The 23,444-nt window shown below is 43.9% G+C and overlaps 1 protein-coding gene and 1 pseudogene across 4 annotated transcripts in view; both read left to right on the forward strand.

Annotated features, from left to right (window-relative positions):
* Positions 1 to 465: 465 nt before the first annotated feature.
* LOC140316587 (glucocorticoid modulatory element-binding protein 1-like) lies at positions 466 to 11,038 on the forward strand (annotated as a pseudogene).
* A 1,375-nt stretch (positions 11,039 to 12,413) lies between these two features.
* The window catches only part of ptprub (protein tyrosine phosphatase receptor type Ub), a 160,511-nt gene continuing 149,480 nt past the window's right edge, over positions 12,414 to 23,444 (forward strand). For all 4 annotated transcript variants that reach the window (XM_072394486.1, XM_072394487.1, XM_072394488.1 and 1 more), the window contains exon 1: positions 12,414 to 12,653. In XM_072394486.1, coding sequence (XP_072250587.1) covers positions 12,584 to 12,653 — 70 coding nt within the window. In that variant the 5' untranslated portion in view covers positions 12,414 to 12,583. The remainder of the gene's footprint in view (positions 12,654 to 23,444) is intronic.

Here is a 23,444-nt window from a genome sequence, read left to right on the forward strand (position 1 = left end):
GTCAGCTTCGACTGTCAATCAAAGAGTCCCAAACGTTCCATTCACGAACGGGGGCGGGCTTATGTGTGGCTGTGTGGTGATCCGAGACCAGTCAATAATAATAATAATACAGATGGATGTGAGATGGTTGCACTTACCTGTACAAAATGTTTCATGAAGTTACTATATTATAAGTGGGAAATGTCACGTTTAACAGCCAACATGTAGAGCAAGAACACTTTGAAATCCACCCCCCCTCCCTTGTGTATGCCCCTGTCGACCCACCTTCATTTCTGTTCGAAACCTGCCACCTACTGGTAAAATAAGGACAACAACGAAAAGACAACAGCTCTGAGCAGAAGTCACAAAATCACTAACTAACGTGAAAGCGTCATTCATATTAAACAATAATGTGCGCGTTGAACAAAATCGGTTTTTTTTTGTTTTTTTTTTGTCTTCCCTGCTGTGTTGGTGAAAAGATGTTATGAGGTTTGACATCTTTCCGGGCCTGCGTGCTCCTATGGAGGCGCTAAAAACCAAGGCCCATAAGAGCAGTTTGACCGATTTACACATCGCGTGCCAACAAACCGCTTCTCGTGACAGCGGGACAGATGCTTCTCAGGCAAATGCTGCCTTCACTGCAGGAAGTGTAGCGAAGCAGCTCGGCGCATGCTCTCGTTCCTCTCAAACAAGCGCAGGATGTATTATTTCCTGCTGTAACACGGTGAGTAACGTTATCTTATCATGTTACATTCATTTAAACTGGAGTGTTTTTAGAGTTTCAGTGTGTGTTGAGTGTGTTTTTTGGCCTTTCTGGAGCAGGAGTGCGTCCTGTACTGTTGTTGTCCGGGCTGTGCGTGCTGCCGCATCAACAGACGTCACTTTGAGAAGGTAAAAGAGGGCGAGACAGGCACGCAACTGTTGGGGATCCAACATAGGCTGCCTAATTGTCTAGTGTGGAGTATGTTGACGATTATGTTATGGTCTGCTTTTCACTCCATGACAGGACAGCCTCTTCTGACTCGCTCCAGTTGGAATAATCCAAACAGACGGCGTTAGTCTTTCTGTGCTTGTCAGTGTTGTTATCTGCATCTTCTTTTTGTGTGGGACTGAAATAATACTGTGGACAGAGCAGGGAGACTCAAATGACTATTGGGACTTTATCATTTACCTCTGTAGTCGTTTACTGAAATAACTGACATGACTTTTTTTTTTTTTACATAATGACCCTAAATAACAAACAATTTATATGCTGTAAAATGGCCAAGATATGTAACACAGTCGGCAGTTGCCTTAAATGGCAACGTTGTAATTGGACTATAACTTTTTCAGATGCCACGGCAGCATTTACAAAAGGTTTGATCCTTATAGACTGGTGTCAGCTCACTGTTTACAGTGATCTTACGAACTGCATTTATTGTCTCTTATGTGCATCATATTCGTGTCAAAAGTGGTACCCCTCACTGCAACAATTTTAATGTGACTGTGCTGATTTTGGCTGTAGAATATGACTAAGTAATTGGAGTATTTTCATGTATTGAATCACATTTGGCCCTTTCCAAAACTGTCGGTGGACACAACCTTTCCAGCATCTTGTTGACCGGCATCAAATTCGGAATGAGGGCATGTTTATTTTTATGAACGTAGATGATTTTAAATGACTGAATTATTTCGCTATTTCCATACTTCAGAACACCTCAACTTTTAAAACAAAAAACGGGGTTGCGTGCTACACTTTTACAGGATTTATTTGTCTTCTGATCTCACAATCACCGTCTCACTACTCAGGTTTGACTCAAAGCTGCGAGTTTCTTTCATTATATACGTGCACTCTCTCCATTAATCTGGGACCACCGGTGTGCATGGATTAAGTCTTTTAAAACTCACCGTGACTAAATTTGATGGCAGTGGCACGCAAGAAAAATAAGTTGAGGGAGGCTTCCGCGGACTTGTGTGCGCATTAAACGGGCACAACTGCATGCATGTTTTCTGATCTGGATGTGGAGATGCTTGCCTGATCCTCTCTTGCGTGCAGCTCTGAGAGGAGGGGTGATGGCGGGTGCTGAGGTCACCGTGTCTTCAGGGCAACTCGTGACGATGAAGGAAGAGGAGGGGGAGTACAGTGGCAAAAAGAATAAGAATCAAGTCATACTGCACCTGCATGGGTAACATTGCTTATACTTTGTTTTTTTACCCCTCTTTTCACACGTTTGTGTTATTATTTATATGAAATCAATCTACATTCCCATTTTCAGTGTAGTGCATGTTTAGGCACAGATAAAGCTCAAATTAGGCAATGTGGATAAAAACACGATCAGTAACTTGTTCGAAAGGTGAACAAACAGCTGCTATTCACAGACCCAAACGCATGTAGCGTGAAATGATCCTTGTTTATATGTGAGAATCTGTCGCCCTCTACAGGTTAAACGACGACACTGCTGAGACTGGCACCACCGTTTTAGCCATAGAGACCCATCAAGGTAAGTAAACTACACATTTCCTGTCACAGCCACATTTCACCAGTGACTCATCATATCAAATCGGCATTTTTTTCAAGAGCAGAGAGTGTTGTTTAGTGCTGTAATGAATTTCAGATGGTGTTTTTCCCGGGCGGAATGCTATTTACCATGTGGTATATAATAGAGAGCTGTGGTAAACCTCCTGGGTTGCAGTTATGGTCTTGATAAATCTTGCTGTCATCCGAGGAGGTAGTCTTGTGACTGTGCATTGCAGAGACACTGCAGGTGGTTATGGTTTTGTTCTCGTTTTTTAACGTTTAGATGACAGTAAAGCCCAGGGAGACGAGATTGAGTATGGCTACCCCATCACTTGTGGAGACAGCAGGGCGGTGCTGCTGTTTAAGAAGTTTGTGTGCCCTGGAATCAATGTCAGATGCATCAAGGTAAGTCGATATGTTTTAAAGGAGGTGAACTAGGAATTATTTAATGCATTGACACAGACTTATCTTCACATTTTCTCTCGTTACACTCGTTATCAATGCTCCCCATATATACCGTATAGTTCCTTTGAATCTTATCTAGGTCCTACAAAAGTGCTTTAAGATGTGTTACTCATTCACACAAACACTCTTGCAGTACTTCCTATTACATACAGCATATATAACATATGCAGTGCCTCCTTTTTTTTTCACCAAACTCACATGTGTGTTCAGTGGCTTTTCCAAGGACACTTTGATGTTGTGCAAATTGACTCACAAATCTTCCAATTGGAGGATCACTCCAGTGCCTGAGCCATGGCCACCCCATTACTTTTAAGTCTTTAGTATTTTAGTCAGTGACTGTTGAGGAAAAAGAAGTGAACAAGAAGCAACAACCATCACACATAAAATCCGCGAGATACATGCATGCTTTTATACACCACACACAAGTCTGACCCTGAATCAGATCAAGCCGGTATGGAAAATGGATGGATGAATGGACACAAATCTGCATATCGTGGATATATATTTACCGTTTAATCACTAAGAGAACAATACACATATGTTTCACCCTTTTATATCAACAATATTAGCCAGTACAAGGCATATCAAAAATATTTCACATGATTATCAAGCAGTCCCAGCACTGACTGTACTTCCTATAAGTAGTCTGGTGCGAAAACAGCACTGCTGAGGACCGGAGGGGTTTTTGGCATGAAGTGCACAGCATCTTTCAGCTTTCCCTTCACCTCAGGACTTTTATCCCACTGGGGTTTTTAGGAGGGCATGTAAGATCATCAGGGACTCTGTGCATAGCCCCAAAATAGCCTTTTCACACATCTGCAGTTGGGTCAACCCTGCAGGAATGTCAAGTCCATATTGACAAGACAGGAAATTTGCTTTTATCCACAACTATGCATGCCAACGTGAAATGCTCCTTTACACTTTTGCATACATACATGCAGACTCACGCATAAACACGCACACTGTTTACATATTTGTTATGTACACACTGTACGATCCGCTGAATCCGTATACATTTTGAACTCGATGTCCTCCGGTCAGTCTAGGATTTCGTCTCAATTAAGCTTTGATGTTAAACTTCGACGTATTGGGAGGAATCACAAAGTAGGAATTAAATTTCTAGTGTAACCACTTACTTTGCTGTGTATACAGTATGTCACATATTGCGTTGTCTTCTCTTCTACAGCATAATGACCAGCTCATCAGTCCGAAGCAGTTTGTACACCTGGCAGGGAAAGCCACGCTGAAGGACTGGAAGAGGGCCATCAGACTGGGAGGCGTTATGCTTAGGTACACATATGAAACGTTAAATATATGCCTTTCTGTGGGATTTGCCTTGATGCTGACTTTACTTTTTTAAGTGCCAGTCCTTAAAAAAGCTCAATGTCATGCACTCTTGTAAATACCAGCGTCTGTCTGTTTCTGTCAGTTTGCCACTACATTCCTCAGTCTGTCGGTAAGCGGAGTTATGATGATAGCAGCATCAAATAACTCGTGTGTGAGCTGCCGAGTGCAGCTTCTCCCCACTTTATCGTGTTTGCACTTGTTGTTGGTGTGACCGTGAGTCAACACTCAGAACTCAACAGGCAGTATCTGCTCCTTTGATCTTTATTCCGCTTGAGGCCAAATCAGCGAGCACTGCATCAAACAAACCACTGAAAAGCTGTCAGTACTTTTCAGCAAGTTCACTCCTAATATCTCTCATTGTCTGAAATACTTTGCAGTGTTACTGTGACCCGCTTGTCCCCTTGTAGGAAAATGATGGACTCTGGCCAGATAGACTTCTACCAGCACGACTCCGTATGCAGCAACACCTGCCGCAGCACAAAATTTGACGTGCTGATCAACAACACGCGGCCTCCTCTGGGGACCGCGGTGCAGCCGAGCCTGTCGGGTCTGGCTCTCGACCCTGTTGGAGGACAGCTGCCTCCCTTGACAGGTAGATTTCAGCTGGCATTTACAGTTTACTGCCCCCTCTCCCTCCATTTATGCTTCCTCAGCTCCTGTTGTATTACTGAGATGACAAACTTGAAGATCGTGCAAAAGCAAAAAAAGGGGCCAAAAGATTGTGGAAAATTATACAAATCAAAATTAGCTGAACAAACAGATCAAATGTCCCCTCAGCCAGCTTCGTGTTTTCATTTTTGTGCTTTGTTCCCATTTCAGGAGACGTGCATAATTTATCTGAGGTAGAAGAGACCTTGGAGGATAAGTTCGGTGCAACAGCAGAGTGGTGTAATGGTCAGCCGCGGCTTGTAAACCCCACAACAGCTAACGGGCATTCTGCCAAGCGAAAGAGGGCCAAAACAACAGGTAAATATAAGAGTACATACAGTATATAGGTGAAAAATTTGTGCCCCACCACACATTTTTTTGAAGTAGGAAAAATGGCATCCGCTATTGACCTGTAGTGTCCCACTGTAACCTCTTCCAATTCTGGTGAAATTTTCCTAAAATGCATCTCTGTGGCACAACCCAAATAAACTGAGAGCTACTCTAGAACCACATGAAGTAAAAGCTGGATTTTGGAAAGCAAACTCTATTTTTTCCCCCCTCTAAACTGTCCGAATCAATCAAAGTATTACTGGGACTGAAAGATGAGGCACAGCTGCCAACCACATGATAATGTAACTGCCATCTGTGGGATTTTATTGAAGAAGCAATTTTCTGGGGACAAAAAGCTTTACCTGAGTGGATTTTTGGGACCCATGTCAATGGAAATCATTGATCAGTGGCTTACTGGGAGGGTTTTTACGTAAGTTGCCTCTTTTGTGATTTTTGTTTTCGTTGTATCTGCCACGCATTTTACCCACTGCGGTCACAGGATTGTGAAATGCTTAGTTTTCCATTGGTGTATTGCATGTGCACCTACTTGAACACAGGACTGAAGGCCCCCTGGGGTGTTAAATAGACGCTATAGTGGTAGATGTTCTGCTTAGAAGGCATTTAATTCAGGGGTATATATGCAGTTTTGTGTCAGTCGCGCGTTTCCCTACAAAATTTCTATGAAGTTGTATGTTATAACATATTCTAAAGGTGGGAGCGGTGAAAGTTTACTTGTCAAAGACATTTTTTCCCCCATGGGAAGAGGCATTATCTACAGGAAGCTATGTGTTTGTAAGGTTTGTAAGGGTTTAATTAGTTGTTCTGCAGTCCGTTGGAGCCCTTTGACCCAACAAGCCACTGAATCTGCAGTTTTGAGATGTTCAGCCAGTCCTGCAGACTGTCCTTAAAAAGTTGCTGATCATAGGCAGGCAGAGAGTCATGTCCCTTTATGTGGCCAGCGACAGCAGTTGACATTTCCAGGTGTGACCGTTTCTTGCTGGGACCTGAGCTTTGATTTAAGGGCTTTTAAAGGTGACCTGATTTGGCATTGTTCCAGTTGGGCCTCGGCCAGTGTGAATGACTGATTCGACTCCTACCCTGCACACAGTGTTGGGCTTAGAACAAGCTGACAATTCTTAATAAGCGTAGTCAGCTTACAGCTCTACTCTTCAACATACAGAAATATGGTTTGTGTGGTGCGAGCAGTGCACTTCCCTGACACGGAGGAATGAATTAATTTAAGCTCAGATAGCTGTAAATGGGATTTGGAATGCTTTCACTGGAAATATTGTATTAATCTTGACAGAAGTTTAAGCAAACACCGATGTGCGTGCATTTCTTCTCAAGAAGTTATTTCCGACATCCTCTGACATTTCATCACTAATATTCTCTACTTCTGTTTCACTCAGTTTTACGCAGATCCCAAGTCATTTTTCATTCTCCTTCAAATCTGTCCTGCCCTCCTTTCTCTCTTCCGACAGCACCACTTTCCTAACCCATTTTCCAACACTTTCCTCCCCACATCTGTCACCCATTTAACATCCTCGCTCCGAGTGCTGCACCTCTCCCATTTCCTTTATCTCCTCGTATCTTTTCTTTTATTCTTCCACCAACCTTGACATCTCCCTCTGTGTTTTCCTCTTCACTTTATTACATTTTCAGTGCTTCGACTCTCCTCAGATCTTACCCCAGACATCTCCCGACTTCCCCTCTCCAGCATATTTATCCCAGATTTCTTATTATCTCAAGCGTGTATTGTCCTCAGCCTACACAGGAGCACACATTTGCACACAAATCGAATCTATAATGGTGCGTTCATGACTCGCTCGAATTTTTCTGGGGCCAATTTTACGCCGTCTGATAAAACGGAAAAGAAACACATGCACGGAGCTCTCCATAAATCCTAGTTATGTCCTACCTGACTCCTTCCAGACGGAATACTGAGTCTGTGGAGGGATGTCGCTGACTCTGGACTGATGGGGGAGGTCCTGTCCAGTCTCCAGACAGAAATATTAACCTCTCTTAAAGGAGTGGAGCGTCGCAGTGAGAAGGCCAACCTGCTGGACACAGGTCAGTTCCCACAGTAGGGTGGAATGATAATTAAATGGCTCTATCTCTAAATTCTATCTCTACAACTGCTGAATTTATTGTTCATTCAAACTTTACAGCCAACTTTTGTTTTTCTTTCTTTCTTTCTTTCTTTTTTTTTTTGTCAGATGCCCTCATACTTAATTCCTTGAGTGAGATGTTTGGGCTTTTAGACTCTGTGAAACAAGCTCTGGACCTGAGGCGCAGCCAGAATGAGGAGAGCAGAATTGTTAACAATGTTCATGGTGAGACAGCTGCCAAAGCCAATATACAGCACACACAGTGATACCCCAGTGGATTGCATTAACTAATTCCTCGCTTTCCTGTAGGGCTGGATGATATTGTGGAGGATCAGAGGAAGCAGAGTTGCAACAGAAGCAGATCGAGCAAAAACTCCTCCTTAAAACACGTTCGACCTCATCCCAGAACCCAGAACCTCCTGTCCTCCATAAGAAGAAGCACAGTGATCCATCCTCTTTCTGTTACTGGTTTATCCACTGCCTCCCTCCCTCAACTCTTCACTCATACCTCTGCTTTCAGTCGCAAGTCTCAACGTGCAGGCGCTGGCAGGACAGACAGGGGGGATAGCCAAAGAGACCAGGAGATCGGGGAGGCAGGAAACCAGGAGAAAGCTCTCCAGCTGGGACAGGAGAGCAGCGAGAAGGAGGACGCCTCAGGGATAGAAAAAAGAGACTGGATGGAGGACAGTAAAGCTTCTGGGAGAATCTCACATTAGATGTGAGGTGGAGGAGAAGACACAAGAATTATATGGCACTAAGAATATTATTATAGGGAGAAAGACATCAAAGAAATTTTTAAAAAAGTAAGTGAGACAGAGGGATTCTGTGGAACTAATTTAGGCAATGTGCAAGAGACTAAAAGATAACACGCAGAGGAGAAACAAGAAAACTTTTTCAAACTGTACATTTTATAGGATTATTGTTCTTCTGGGAGAAGCTGCTGCTATGGGGCTGTGTGCTCGGTCTGCAACAAAGTTTAAGCAGGTACTGTATGTCAAAGTTACAGCCAAATGAGCACCAGGATCCAAGAATTCCCAGGAGAACATTGCATTGTAACAAGATGGTCTCTTTCATTGACCTCTACTGGCAGTGGTTTAAATGTTGTGGCTGAGTGGTATAAACAGGGATTAGTGGAGTTCCAGAAGCGTGTTACACATGCAGATTTATGCGCCTTGGAAGTTGGAACTTGGAGCTGGGGATGACATCATTCTTGAGCTGTCCACGTTCCAGCTGGAAGTCGGAAAACCAATAACATTTTTTTCAAGGTCGTGCTAAGTGACTAAACTAGCAAATGTTAGCAATACAGGATAACAAAATATTACGAGTATTAAGTGTTTAGGTGATAGAATTTGGACACTTCTACTTGTTTGGCTGATTTAATCCCACACATATCGACAGAAGAGCCACTAAACAGTGTGATACTGCAGCTCTCACCACTTTTTATGCATGGGGCAGCCATGTTGGATTTTGAGGGTGGGAAATTTCTGAGTTGCAGGCTAAATCTGGTTTGGTGGGGGAGGTACAGTTGATTTTTTTCCCCACTGGGAACTGAAAAATTGCTTAATTACAAAATTCCTCGCCGTTGTTCTTGCACTGAGATTTAATGACAAAGAAGTTTTCTAAGATTTTATCACCAAAAATTATAAAATAGATGATCAGACTGCCGCACCCTTTATCTACAGTTTTTTTTTAATCTGACGTCTGTGTTTTGGACTGTTGTTTGGATAAAATATACAATCTTTTGCAGTATGACCTTTTTTATGTTGTATTATAACAAAGTTGCTCGCTGTTTTTGAAAAGAATATATTTTTAAATTTATTGACCAAAAACAGTTAACTGAGACGGAAAAGTTGGTCGTGGAACTGTCACTCGTTGCATCCTAAAACACAGAGTTCTCTCGGGTCTAGTAGCTGCGTCAGAACTCTGTGTAAGTGTTTCTAAATTTCAGGCTGAGGAGGTCAGCAATAATTTCTGATTCTACATTCATGGAGATGACACTTTGTCAAGAGTAGCAAACGTGTTTTTCCACATTTTTTACATCGTATTGCTGATATTTAAAGTATTTATATTGTGAGTTAAACTAGTTTTCTAAATCCCACATGATTTTGGATGAAGGGGATTACTTCTCACTCATATGTAGGCCTTTGACTTATAGTGCATAAAACAAGGCTTAGATCCGTGCGCTGACTAGATTTTATTCTTAAACTATGAAAGTGAAGACAATTTCTAAGGCCAACGTACTCTTTGTGGATGCGCTACATATTCTAAAACTTTTTTGTATAGTGTTTGCTTTGATAAAAACATAAAAGGTGACAGTATGCTTTAAACATGAAAGCGGGATTCAAAAAGAGACACAGATGGTCCGGAGTGACCTTGTTGGATAACGATCCCAGTTTGAATTAAAACCAGATGCAGTGTTGGAGCTTCCCTTTAAGAGCTAACTTCACACTACTCAGTTTATTGATTCTTTTAATGTCAGGTTGTTGATGAGAATTGCAAAGAGCTGCTAGACTTATTGACAGCACAGACAGGAAGAGGGCTCAATGTAAGAAGTCGATGAATTACATAAATTTTACTCGAAGTTTATCGTTGGTTTTAATCCCAGACGTATCATTCTTCTCATTTCTCAAATAGTCGGACTGTGCTACCCTGTGAAGTGTATACCTCAGTTACCTTTACAGAGCTGGAGCTAATGTGTGATTCAGTGACAAAGGTTCCCCTTCAGGGCAGAAAATTGCTGTCTATGGGTTAATCTTACAACCACGTTTGCCTTGCAGTTGCATGACAATCACAGACGTCAGTCATTTCCTATAAGATGGCTAATGGAAGGTGTCTTTTTTTTTTATGTCGTGGGTAAATGTGTAGCAGCAGCTTTCCTGCCGGTGAGATTTTGCTCTTCGTGCTGAGCACTCTGCTGCATGCTGAGGCCCTGTGATAGACAGTGATGCTTTGCCTTTGACAGCCTCTCTCAGAACTGTGATGATATGTTATTATAAATTCATAGACAACGGTGCCCATGCAGATGTCGTTGTTTGTTAACGGTTTTGAGTGGCAGCTGATAAAATGTCTGATAAAATAACTATCATCAGAGTGCAGCTCCCAACATCTCTGTTGACACCTGTCCTGCTGTCGGTATTGAACAGTATTTTGCAACATCCTGTTATTGCAAATTAGCGTATCATGCAGCCGAACGTGTTCTAGTCAAAATGCTCCCTTCGTTTAGATAAATTGCTACCCTGGGACTTGAACGCCGGGCACAAAATGCGGTCCATGCGTCAAGCAGGTGTAATTACAGGTGTTATCTTGACATATGTTGCGCTCCTTTTGTCAAATTAAGTCATTTTCTGAGCAATGCATCGTTCATCTGTCATTCAGGGCCAACGGCATTAGATTTGGCAGAGGGTCCTCATGTTGGAAGGGTTAGATGCGTCTATTTGGCCTCCTATAATTTAATCCCCAGCTTTAATGTCCACACACAACCAGAAAATGAGCGATGAATTGCCTGTATAATGGCATTTTGATCCAATTGAATCCTGAAGTCACAGCTGAATGTGTCGGCTGTATCATTCTTTATCATGGAGAAGAGTGTGCGAGGTGCTCAAACTGAAAGGCAAATATTAACTAAGCCACGCAAAGCTATAATAAAATGCAATGAAACACTTTGCCTCATGTGAAGAGTGTCTGTTAATTCCTAATAGTTTACACTGCTCCTGTCAAGCTTTCACAAGAATGTGACATGGCAGACAAGGCGACAAGTATGTGTCAAATCACTGGCTTTTCAAGTTTTTATTACAACTATGCCATATGTTTGCAGCTGATTTTAGCACTTTACATAAGATCTAAATGTATTTTCTGCAAATGAGTATTTCAGGGACAACAGGGCTAGCTGCGGCTGGAGAGGAAAAAAAAGAACTAACCTAATCAAATGCAAATTCAATGCTCATAACATGTCAAACTACTTAATTTATGGAGAAATATGCTTTGCAGCTGTCATGGATAGAAGTACCTGCCTGTACTGTGAGAATATGGGACTAACCTCGGTGGCAAAGCAGCAGCCAATGTGACCAAGCAGAACAAAAAAACTTTGGTGGAGAATATCTGAAATGGTTAAAATATAAACAGCTGATATGATTTTAAAACACAAGAATGGTTTAACCGATTATACTACACCCGTCATGATAACTAAATCGTCAGCTTATCATATAATATGGTCATTATGTTGGTCCACATGTTGATGTATTGTTGAATGTCCCTCGAAGTCGCCCACGTGCTAGTGTTTGTATCTGCCTTGGAGTGGCATCAACAGTTTGTGCAGCATAATGCCAGAACAAACAGCAGGGTTCTGCTACCATTTTAAGAACTGCGGTGTTGCACGAGCCCAACGAATCAGACCAAAACAAGTTTGGCAGTCTATTCTGGTAGTACTGGGCTTGGCACTGCTAGACAAATGGGCATGTGAGAATTAGTCTGGCACCTTTTAATTTATTATCTTAATATCAGGGGCATAAAGTGCTCTAAAAATGGTAATGAAAAAAATAGTTATAATGATATGCACACAGTTGATGATGAAAATATTGTTACTTTTAAAACTCCAGTGACTGGCATGCACAGTAGCTGTCTGAAATAACGAGTCCTTGCTGAGTCATAGCTCCTTTAACAGTGCTGCTGAGTGCATGGTGAGGGTCATATGAGAACACATCCTAATGTTTGGGCCTTCAAAACTATATGTCCAACCTAAATGTTTGCCTAGTGTAAGCCTCTCTTCAAAATGTCTGTTTCCTGGTCAGAATGTGTGCAAACGATCTGCACAGCTCTTACCAACACGGGAAATAGAGCAACATCCGACATTAAGCACACACAAGTGCACACACGCGGGATTCGGGTAGTGTTTGGTCGAAGTGTGAATACAATGGTGTCATTACCGGTGTGGGCCGCTTGGAGGCGCCCGACTCATATTAAGAATCTACACGAAAAGCGGAGGCAGGGAGGGAAAGTGGGCTTGGGAAAAAAAATCTCTCTCCTGAACTGTTTACCCTGACGTCAGTTTGCAGAACTCGCTCTGCCCTGTCTCTCTTAGTGTCTCCGAAACTCTACTCAGTCAGAACTGGGGGAATAGATGGGCTCCGCTTTGCTCCTGCGCGCGCGGACCTCACGGACTGAATGAAATGACTTCTTCCTCCCATTTAAAGTGGACTAAAACATCGACACGATGAACACCTGCGCCTTTCTACTGATTTTGGCTGTTCAGATCTACGCCGATGGCATTGAAGGACCAACAGGTAAGAGTGATGAACATCTCTTATGTCCTAAACGGAGCTGAGAAGTTTTTTCATGTGGATGAAACTCCACTGAGAGGAAACGCGGAGCGAGTCTGGGAGAGATGCCAACTTTGTACCCGTTTCCCCAACACGTTGCTTGTTTTATTCGCGGGTTTCTACCCCTCCAGTGACTTTATATTGACACAATTTTTAACGGCCCGCAGGGAACATTATTAACTTTCACAACTTTGTCAACTGAAGCATTGCATTTTCCAGTGGCCGGAACAAATGTTGGTTATTTAGGAGTGGGAGCTCTGGGGAAAGCTCCCATTTCCCAAAACAACACGGTGTTCTGCGCTACGCTGCCTCTGCTGTTTTTTTTATCGGCCAGGCAGCATAATTAAAGGCGCCAGGTAGGCTAAATAATGTTTAACTTTGTGTGCCAAAGTTAGTCCAGCCAGAGCGGGGGGGAAGCAAAAAAAAAAAAAAAAAAGACCCAGAAAACACAAGGGGGAATGACAGCTCAAGATTTGAATCAATATTTGCGAGCACGAGACTCCCAAATCCCCCCACAGCCTGTGATGACATCCGCAGACTAAAATCTGGAGCTCATCCACACTGGAGTCGGGTTGCAGAGCTGATCCTCCACTCCTGGCTCATTCAAAGTTGACACACTGGTGTAATTTGTGACATCACAGTTATCCCTGAGTTTTTTTTTTTTTTTTTTTTTTTTTGTGCTCACAGTGCAGAGCAGTTTGATAATTTCTCAAAGATTTTTTTGGGGGTTGTCATATGGTCTGTGGAGGAGACTTGATGAAATGCATGTTGTGTGATAGAAGATCAAAGGTGAGTGGTTTCCCCTGATTCATCAATGCAGTGGTGCTTCAGTGGGACAAATTCTTTTCCAAAATTCAGAGGTGGGCAGAGACAAAGTGGTGAAAATGAATGTCTTTAGCAGGGCCCTGACCTTTCTCACGTTAAATTAACTTCCTGCTTTCAAAGTCAGCTGTAGACACGGGCCTGTTTCTGTTGGACACATTCAAATGCAGGAATGAGCCCCCCCCATTTTACTGCTTTCACAAACCAAAGACACAGTCACACCTGCAGGAGAAAGAAGACTCACGGGCTATTTGTTGTTTAAAGCAGGCCAGTGCTGGGATTTCATGAGAAATATACAACCCCCCCCCCAACCCTGAATGCATAACAGCAACAACAGGGCCATGCCAGCAGACTGTGTATTGTCGAGAGCTGAATGGAGCACATCATTAAGAGGAATGGGCTGAGACATATGACGGATTAAATCACATGCAGGTAATTAAAAGAGCTGAATGGAACAGCAACGCTTCACCACGCAACACCGCGCGAGTGTTCTGTCAACAAAGATTTACGTGCTGTCGGCTTTTCACTTTGTTAACTGGGCTGTTGCGAGCCTTGCTGTCAGAGCTGCTGCCCCCTGCACGCCTCTCCACCCGCCACCACCCTGAGGGAGCAGAAACGCTGCCTCGGCTCCCCACAATCTTCAGAGTGCCTCCTTCGATTAACTCCGCCATTTCCGGCCGCTATTGGACGAAGACCACGCCTTAAGCTTGATTGCCTAATAACAATTAGGAATATGGAGTCCGCAGGGGATACCCCGCCCTTTTCACCGGATCAGATCTATATTCTCCATAACTCTTTCCTTTGCTTATGGGTGGAGGCTGTCACTCCACGGCTGTGTGATAAGGAGGCTACTTTTCACACTTATCCTGTGGTTGATAAAGAAAAAAAATGCTAATAATAATGGACACTCGCTTCATATTCGCCCAAAGAGGTCACTGATGTCCAGTTTCATGTATTATCACGAGGTCGTGTACGTTTGAAGCCCAATCTGACACTTTAACTCCCTTGTTTTTCTCTCGTGGGAATAGCTTTGGACGTTCACTCATCATCTGTTTCCTCCATTAGCAGCGAACGCTGTCAGCTGAATGGTGTAATTATCCCGTGTTTCGTGACTCATTTCCCAGTTTGATCGAAAGTTAAGGCAGAAACTCCTTTCTTTTTTTTTTTTTTTCCAGGATCAGGATGAAAAAGTCTACGAAGCCCAGACTGTCTGGTTGATAATGATTTGTGTTGCTCTTCAAGCCACGTGGTGGTGAACTGCTGGGGTGTCGGGCAAAGCCAGGCAGGATACGGGCCATTTCTGACATTTAGATGTTCAATTAAGCAATTAGTCGAACCAGCCACAAAAAAAACAAAACAACTGTTGACACAAATAGGAATCGACAAACACTAAAATTCAACAGGATGTGGAGAAAGTTTTCCTTAAAAGAGGTCAAATTCAATTGCAGGCACAGTGCAAATAGAAATATTTTTCATATTTGCACTGTTTAAACTTTTGCTTCTTCCACATTAGATGTTTTCTGTGTCCCTAAACCTTGTTATTTTCACATTATTTGTCTCACGGTGCCCGTTTGCTGCTCTTACATATTGACTCTAAAGAGTCCATTAAATGTGCTCAGAGTAATAAGCATCTAACTAAAACAGAGCCTGAGATGCGTTTATGAATCACTGCCAGTGTGGGGGGAAAAGAAAAGATTTTCCTTTTATGTCGAAAATGTTGCAGTTGCAGCAAATCCAGCGAGTGGAAGTGCTCCCTGCAGGAGCCAGGCCACCATCTGTGGATAGAAAGCGAGGGGCCGGTGGGGATTGGGCCTAAATCAGACTCCTGAAAAGACTGGGTTGATTTCCATCTTGGTGGGATCACAGGCAGTAAATCAGTGAGCAGATGGAAAACTTTGCATCCAGGAGAGGAGGGGATTGGAAGGGAAGAATGCAGGGAGGGAATGTCTGAGAGAAAGGACGGGAATGGCAGAGGGATTCATTCAGATAGATGTTTTGGTTTTAAGCCGAGCCCGCAGCGGGACTTTGGTTGAGCTCGTGCGTGCCGGCCGCTCCGCCTTCAGCGCCGCGTGCGATTAAACGCTGTTTATGAGAGAAGCCCTCTGTGCTGCATTCTGTCTCCTCTGTGTCTGATCAATTGTAACGTGAGGGCTATGTGTAGTCGAGCGCGTGCTCCTCGTAAGGTTGGAAGGAAACCTCCTTATGTGTTGAAGGAGTCCAGCTTCACGCCAAGTGTCATGATAACCGATGGCGCTCCTCATCAGCGGAAGCGTGCGAGGCCTCCTGTGACCCGGGCCGGTCTCATTTCTCCTTTGGCTGCGATGCGTCTAGCTTTGTGCTGTGCTGACAGTGCAGGCACTTCTTCTTGGTGCTAGACTGCAGCTCGCACATATCTCGTGGATGTTGTGTGTAATTAATCCTGCGAAGCATTTTGCCGTTGCTTGTTGGAATTATCAGTGCTGCTCTGCTGCTAAATTAGCTCCAACTTTTTTTCCGTTCAAGGTTCCAGTAAACTGTGGCCAACCTCGTGTTTTTGAGGCAGGGAAAAGAGGAAGTCAATTGAATTGAATTCAATTTTATTTATATAGCGCCAGATTACAACAATTGAAATCTCAAGGCACTTAAATAATATAGTCCAATTCAAGCCAATTGGAATTCATTGTAATCATAATCCAATTTATTCATATAGAGTCAATTAAAAAAGTAATATCCTAGCTAAGGAAACCAACAGATTGCACCGAAACGTGTCTTCAGTCCAATCTCCCGTCCTGAGCTTGCCTGTGGCGACTGTGGAAAGGAACGACTCCCTTTTAACAGGAAGAAACCTCTGGCAGAACCAGAACCAGGAAGGGTGGCCATCCGCCTCGACCAGCTGGGGTTTGAGAAGACAGAAAAGAGGGAAAAGAGGGGGGAAAAACACCATAACGCCATACCTGTTGGAACAGGGAAACACAAGTTAATAACAGGCGTTATTAACTTGTTATTAACAGGCACAATCTAGTCACAGTGTTTTTTTTCTTTTCTTACAACAAGATTGAATCCCCAAAGATGGATTGCTTCTGCTCTTTGTCTCCTCTGCCATTTAGCCCGGCGCTCCTCTGTGGGCTCTTGCTCACTTACATCAAATCTCGCTGGTCAACGGGGAGCGCTGAAAGGAGTCACTCAGGGGGAAAACGGGCAGATTGGAGATAATTATACATGACGCATATTCTCCTGTTGAGGTTTCTTCTTGGAAGCGTGCCAAAGGGTTGGGAACCGGGACACAGGAAGCGGAATCAACAAGAGAGAAATCAAAAAAACTAATTTCCCCCTTTTAGAAAAGAGTTAAATGGCCGTGAAACATGAGTCAGCGGGACTCTGGAGAAATATAGCATGGCGGCAGTTAGTTGTTCGTGTTCGCTCAAGCACTGTGAGGGTAAAGCTTAGAAACTGGTCAGAGTTTATGCAACTAAATGCAGTTTAGGCAACAACACCGGATGTATTCGGGGTTAAGAAATGGTTTAGCTTAGAATAAATCGTGCTACGTGACTTGAAACGACACCATGGGCCGACTTCATGAAAAAGTTAATGCAAAATCTCTTATGGACTCATCACCCTGGCAACCTTTGAAAACGATTTTTTTGTTGAACCCCAGTCATGAGTATTTGTGTTCCTTAAACATAGTTTTAGTGCTTAAACCTGACCAAGCGGTGGAAGAAAGCCAAGCTTGAAGGCCAGACAAAGTAACAAAAACACCACGGTGGTCTCAAAGCTCAGGTCTTACGCAGACTATTCCTAAAAGAAAGAGACAACCATGAAAAAAGCAAGTCCTTCTCAGTGATGGTTTGAAGGGGAACTCCGGTATTTTTAAACCTAGGAAGGTAGAATTCCTTCCATTAGCTCTCCTATAGCTGAAAGTAGCAACATAACAGTAGCTATGAGCTAACAGAGCTATAGTACGCATTCATTCATTCATTCTTCTTAAATTATTGATGAAATAAAGACAGATAATGCCTTATTTAGAGGCTGCATCGTCCCTGCCCTGTTCACTCTGTTATATGGATATACGCCGATCGTTATCTAAATAGCTCCCGAAGGACGCCGACTTTCGCCAAACTGTTCTCGGTGAGTAGATGAACGTATTTGATACCAGAAATAAGGTCTCGGTTTAAAAATACCGGAGTTCCCCTTTAAGACCCACTACTACTGTGTGGTGGTGTGTTTCTCTGCAGAGACCCTGCCCCCTGCCTTTAAATCAACCTTCTCACACAGACTTTGAGGCTCTTTTTGAAAGTGGAGACACTTCTCACTGCTGTTGTATACCAGTTGTATGTGGCGGAGAGGAACACACGATCGACACGGTCGTTTGGATCAGAGGGCTTTTTTTTTGCGAGGGCTGTCACACTGAACGGTTAATCCCGTAATTAACTGCGATTACAACCATTTGACTGAACTGTGATCATGGCCGCGTCATCGTCGTAAATGTCTTTATTCAAATGTTAGAAAACATTAGTTTAACTGTTAAACTGACAGAAATGTTATATTTCCGCATTGTTCTCCGCTGTTTTATAGAATCGACACCTCTTTATCTGCCACGTGTTTGTCAAAAACCCTTATTTCTGATGCGTAATCTTGTATTTATTTCCAATAAATGGCTTATATCCTGGGGTCAGGTGGACAGATTTAGGGGATCATTAGTTTGGCTTGAGGCTGAGCTTGTTAGTCATTCCAACAAAATCAAATTAAACACTTTTGTTCATCCCTTTTAAGTCTGACTGAACCTTTAAGAATCCTCTAATTTTCCACAGAAGGTCATTTGCTTCAGTGCTGCTTTTTTTTTTTTTTTTTTAGTCCCACAAAGTTAATTTAATCGTATTCCGGCTCTTTACCCCAGCCATGCGTAGACGACTTAGTGTTTGAATTTGAAAATTACACTCCGTGGCATTTGCTTGGAGCGTTTTTAAGCACATGAACGAAAACGGAGTGACTGAATGTGCAGCATGCGCCTGCATGTGTGGCGGGTCGGCTTGTGCGAGCAGAAGAAGAGAACGCCCGATTCTAGCCATGAAAGGTCTCAGGGTGCTGAGTGATTCCGCCTGCTCCGACGCTGGCGCTCGCAGGGGCTTGAGCTGCCGCCTCTGCGGTCTCTCAGGGCTACTGTGACACCTGTCAGCACCCTGGAAGAGACGCCAGGACTTGAGAGCTTTATACAGTCGGTGGCCCGCCTTGGCCTGTCTCTTCCTTTCCCCTCTGCAGCAACCAGAGTGCAGACTTCCCAGCTCCCTCAGCCAGGTTTTATTAATGCGTTATTGATGTTTCAGACTCTGGGAGGTCCATTTTACTTAAGTTTGATTAAAGCGTGTGTTCGCCTTTGGCCTGCAAGTTTTATGTAGGACTGGGAAGAAGCCAGTGCCAGAGCCACGGCTCGCGGGATGTATAGCATGCAACAGAGGAACGATTGCCTTGTGTAGCGTTGATTAATGAAAGAGTGAATCTCATTTCAACAAAAACTCTGCATATTGTTTAATAAAGACTGGCTGATGTTATGGTTTCAAATGACCACTTAAAAGGGTTTGTTTTACTTGAATAATGTGGCCCAGAAATGTATTGCTAAACACAGATGGGCCTGGATATGACAGAGTTGGCTGGAGCACGCTGGCAGATGTGTAATTACCCAACAAAGAAACGAGCAGCCCGACTCGCAGTCGTGTCAGTGCTCGCGTTTTCTTCCCAAAGGTGGCGAGATCCAGACTGCAGAAAGTGGGTCTGCAAGACGGATGCTGCGAGTGCTGCTCCTTATCCTCTGCCCAGATATAAAAAAAAAAAGAGCCTCCTGAGCAGTTTATATTTAGTTACTGGCCGTGTTTCACTTCTTTACCGCTCTGTGACAATGAATTTAGCGACACACTCTCAGGGCCTGCTGTGGGACGGATGCTCCGTTTACTCCAGGCTGGAGTCAAAGTTCAGGATTGCGGTGTTGATATCCGACCTTATTGTTCACCCGCCCGTGCAGCGCTCTCCATATGAAAGCCCCAGTGAAATCTGAGCCTCTGACACTCCTCTAAAAGTCAAAACACTCTCTTATGGGATATATCTCTTCTTGCCGGTGCAACCGATGCAGGCTTCAGTTGTCTTTGTGCCATGATGCCGGGTGCCACGTGAGACGTGGTATTTCTGGTTTGCCCAGTCCTTTGTTTGTTTTTTTTTTGTTTTTTCTTGCAAAGAAATATCCTCACAGAGACTCAGCCAAGAACCCGAGCACTTCCAACTCTGATGCATCTCACTCTTGTTAAACTGACAGTCATTCACATAAACTTTATCAGGACAGTGGAAACTGAAGAGCGGTAAAGTGCAACAGAGGGTGGATAATGTTGCCGGCGTGCCGACTTAAAAGAGCACAGCCTTTCAGACTCGCCCAGCATGACATCGAAAGCTAAACGGCCGTATTTTTTTTTTTTTTTTTAAAGGAAATGCCATATCTGCTCAGTTCCGGCGTCTAGCTTCTCGCTTTCATTAGTTTCTTTTGCCGCTGAATTGAGGCATTTTGTCGCTCTTTGCCTGCGGCGCAGCCGTGACACTGTGGTGACACTCTGCTGCGACAGCTGCTGTTGCTGGTGGCTTGTGGGAAGGTCACGGCAGCTGTGGTGGCACAGGTACCAGCTGGTGGTAGATCAGTCTGCTCACTGATTCACAAACCTGTTGAACACAAAAAAAACCCTCACATATTTTAGATGTAATTAACGGGAATTAGGTGTTTACTGATCTTTTTTTCTTTTGGGGGGAGGGGGTTGGAAAGGACAGAATTCATCTGTAACCTTTGAAAAAGTGAGTGAACATTGTATGCGTTTTTTTTCTGGATGTGCGCAGTCCCCAGTCTTCCCTTGACGGGCTTCATATGTAAATAAAAACCGGCCGATTCGCACCCCATGCCGGCGTATTAGCACACGCGTCAGCTTCCGGCCACTGGATGAGTCAAGAAGCTTTTGTCAAGTGACGTCTCGGACTCTTTGTTCAAAAGCAGAGCTTATTGATTTCTCAAACGGAGTCAGCCCGTCGTCCTCTTCTGCACAAAACTCTCCCTTCCGATCCCACATGACCTCCTGTCACAGCTCTCCTCACTTGTTACATGCTGCTATTTTAGCAGTTGCTCCAGTGACCCCGAGTACCTTTTTTCATAAAAAAACAAAACCAAATAAAAAAAACATCTCTTTCCCAGCTTGCCAAATGCTCGCTGCATGATTTTAAGACATTTCAGGGGCAAGGAGTCGAAGCTTTACCATTTCCCGTCGGACAAAGTATGCAGTATGCTTGTTTAGGCTACTTTTTAATAGCCAATTAATTGAAAACATTGTCTATTATTAATTTCTTTTGACAATCTGGTATAATCGCCAGAGGGCAAAAGAAAGTTGAATCTGTATTTGGTGTCCAGTGTTGTCAAGTCTGTGAGTCATTTCTGCTGAGATACTAATGAAAAGAGATAACTTGGGAGCAGGAAAATATTTGCCCTTTACCTTTAGAGAACTCCGCTCCTCTGCGTTGCTCAGAAACCGGTACAGGAGTCGTTGTAATGCTAGCTCATGGCTTTGATGTCAAGGGGTGCCAACACAGACAGAGAAATAATCTTCTCACATGAATGCCAAGTGAGTTAGCCATGCCCTCAGGGCTCTCTGGCCTCCCACAGTCCGCCAGGGTCCTCCAGGGTCCTCCGCTACTGACGGCTCTGCTGCCTGGGGTTCCCAAATCACAGCTCATCAAAAAGTGTGAAAGACTTTTGATTATTCTGGTGGTGGTTGCCTTTTTCATATGATTCTGTATAAAATCATCTGCAATGCTTGTATTGAGCGCTTGCATTTGGAAGAGCGTTGCCTTTTTTTTAAGCCTAGTGTCATATGCAGATGAGGGGGAGATTTGGATTTTGGGTTCATATCCTGTCACCAATGCAAAACTGCCACTGATAATTGACATTTGTAAAAGTGCAGCCGGATGTAAGGATGCATCTTTAAACTGGCAGAAAGGAAGATTGTCTGAAAGTGCTGTGATGTGATGTAGTGTTGGACCCCTCAGGTCCGGCCCATGCCCACCAGAAGACATTGAAGTGCACTCGTGTTGTTTTTCTGGCTTTTGGACATGATTGGCAGATCTTTAGAGACGGGCCTGGCAGGGCTAATATGATTGGAAAGCCTTCGGGCCGAGCTCACGTGACTCGCATCAACACGGAAATATGCAAGAAATGTCCAGCGAAGCCCACAGAAGTGTCGTTTACAAAGAGCTTAATTCAAAAACCTCAAAGAGAAGATTGTAATTATCGCTTTGGCTCATTCGTGGGCGAGTTTTGCGCGTGTATCTGTGTGGGTGTTTGCACGCGCGCCTGGCGTGCGCTCGCGAGCCAGATTGGTGATTGTTCTCACCTGATTATATGTAAATATTTGCTGAACTCCTTTGGCCATTTTGAACTCCCATAAATCACAGCCCCGTGGATTATTACGGAGCTTTTGTTTGCTTTAGTCTTTCACGGTGTAAAAATGCAAATAGGAAAAAAAAAAAAAAATTTGCATACCGATCATAGGACACATTCCTCCGATGATGAATGCGCTGCTCTGCAAAGATAAAAAAAAAAAAAATTGATGGATTTGGAGGCAGTCTACATTCAGAGAGTAGCTGGAGTACACGGCGTGTCAGCGACCTCGGCGCGCGCCCTGGCCTTTGTTTGGACTGCCGGGGTAATTAAGAATCAGCTTAGTCTGGGATTATGGCTGAAGGCCAGCTGATCACAGGGGACAGGAGAAAAAGCATTAGCAGAATGGTGGTTAATATGGGCATTACCCTGCTTAGCAGTGCTATCATGTGACATTAAGACGACTGACAATGGAAGCCTGTTGATGCTAAGATCCTGAGCTCGTTGTTAATAGGCTTTTACCGCAGATAGCTTTGTTTACCCGCTGGTGTGCAGCACTCCACCCACCTCCTTCTAGTCTCCTCCACGCTCACATCCAAACTCTCTACAATTTGTCTCAACCTGATGAGGAAAGTGGAGTATTTTGCTTCACATCTCCCTGGGGGATTTTTTGCAGCGTTCAGAAGTATTTACCTTACACCAGCACATCTGAAATGAGGCATGCGGGGTGGCTCATCTCCCCAGTGAATGCACACACGAACAAATTCGTACTGCCCTTCGTCCCCCCCCCCCCTCTTTCTTTGTGAAAAGCAATTAATGTTCTCATTAAGCTGCCAGGCAGGAGTAAAGGCATGAAACCCTTGGGTCCTTGTCCTCTTCTACTTAAGAAAACGCGGCCGCTGGAATGGATAGCCTGTGCTGTGGCGTGTGAAACAAAGAGTGCTAAGATGGCTACTGTGATGTTAGTCCAGGCTTTTATTGTGGTCTGTAACCTGATGCTTGTAGCCTCTGCACCACCTCCACGACTGAAGCCATTTGTTACCCTTTAGAACGGACATGGAGCCAGGCCAGAGTGAAAAATAAAACCAAAAAGAAAAGAGAGAGAGAGAGGGGGGGTGTTATTAACTCACACACAAGCAGGCTTTTGAATCAAATGCACCACCCAATTTGTTGCATTCATCTTATTTAGAGTAAGCGTCGCTGCTGTCGGCTGCTTGTGCTGCTCCAGGTGCATGGCTGGCAGAATTATCAGTGCATGACGGGACACAACAACCCTTTGTTTTGACCTTATTGAGAGGGAGCAGGGAATTGTTTTCCACCGTCTTAAAGAGCTAATCCCATCAGAGGCCCTGCGCAGCATGGAGGGCTAACTCAGTCACGTCTGGGGTAGCGCTGCCAGAACAAGCGGCAGACAGGAATGTGTTTGTCTGGCTAACGTAGCTTTATTCACCCTGAGTGGAAAAAGCAAGGCAGGAAAAGTCCTCCCAGCCAACTTGAGTTAATTCCTGGTGCTGAGCCGGTGTCTGATTGTGTGAGCAGGAGGTGGCTTTTGATGGAGA

Source organism: Leuresthes tenuis, unplaced genomic scaffold (assembly GCF_036924035.1).
Source record: "Leuresthes tenuis unplaced genomic scaffold, fLeuTen1.0.hap1 SCAF_10, whole genome shotgun sequence".
NCBI classification, from domain to species: Eukaryota; Metazoa; Chordata; class Actinopteri; order Atheriniformes; family Atherinopsidae; genus Leuresthes; species Leuresthes tenuis.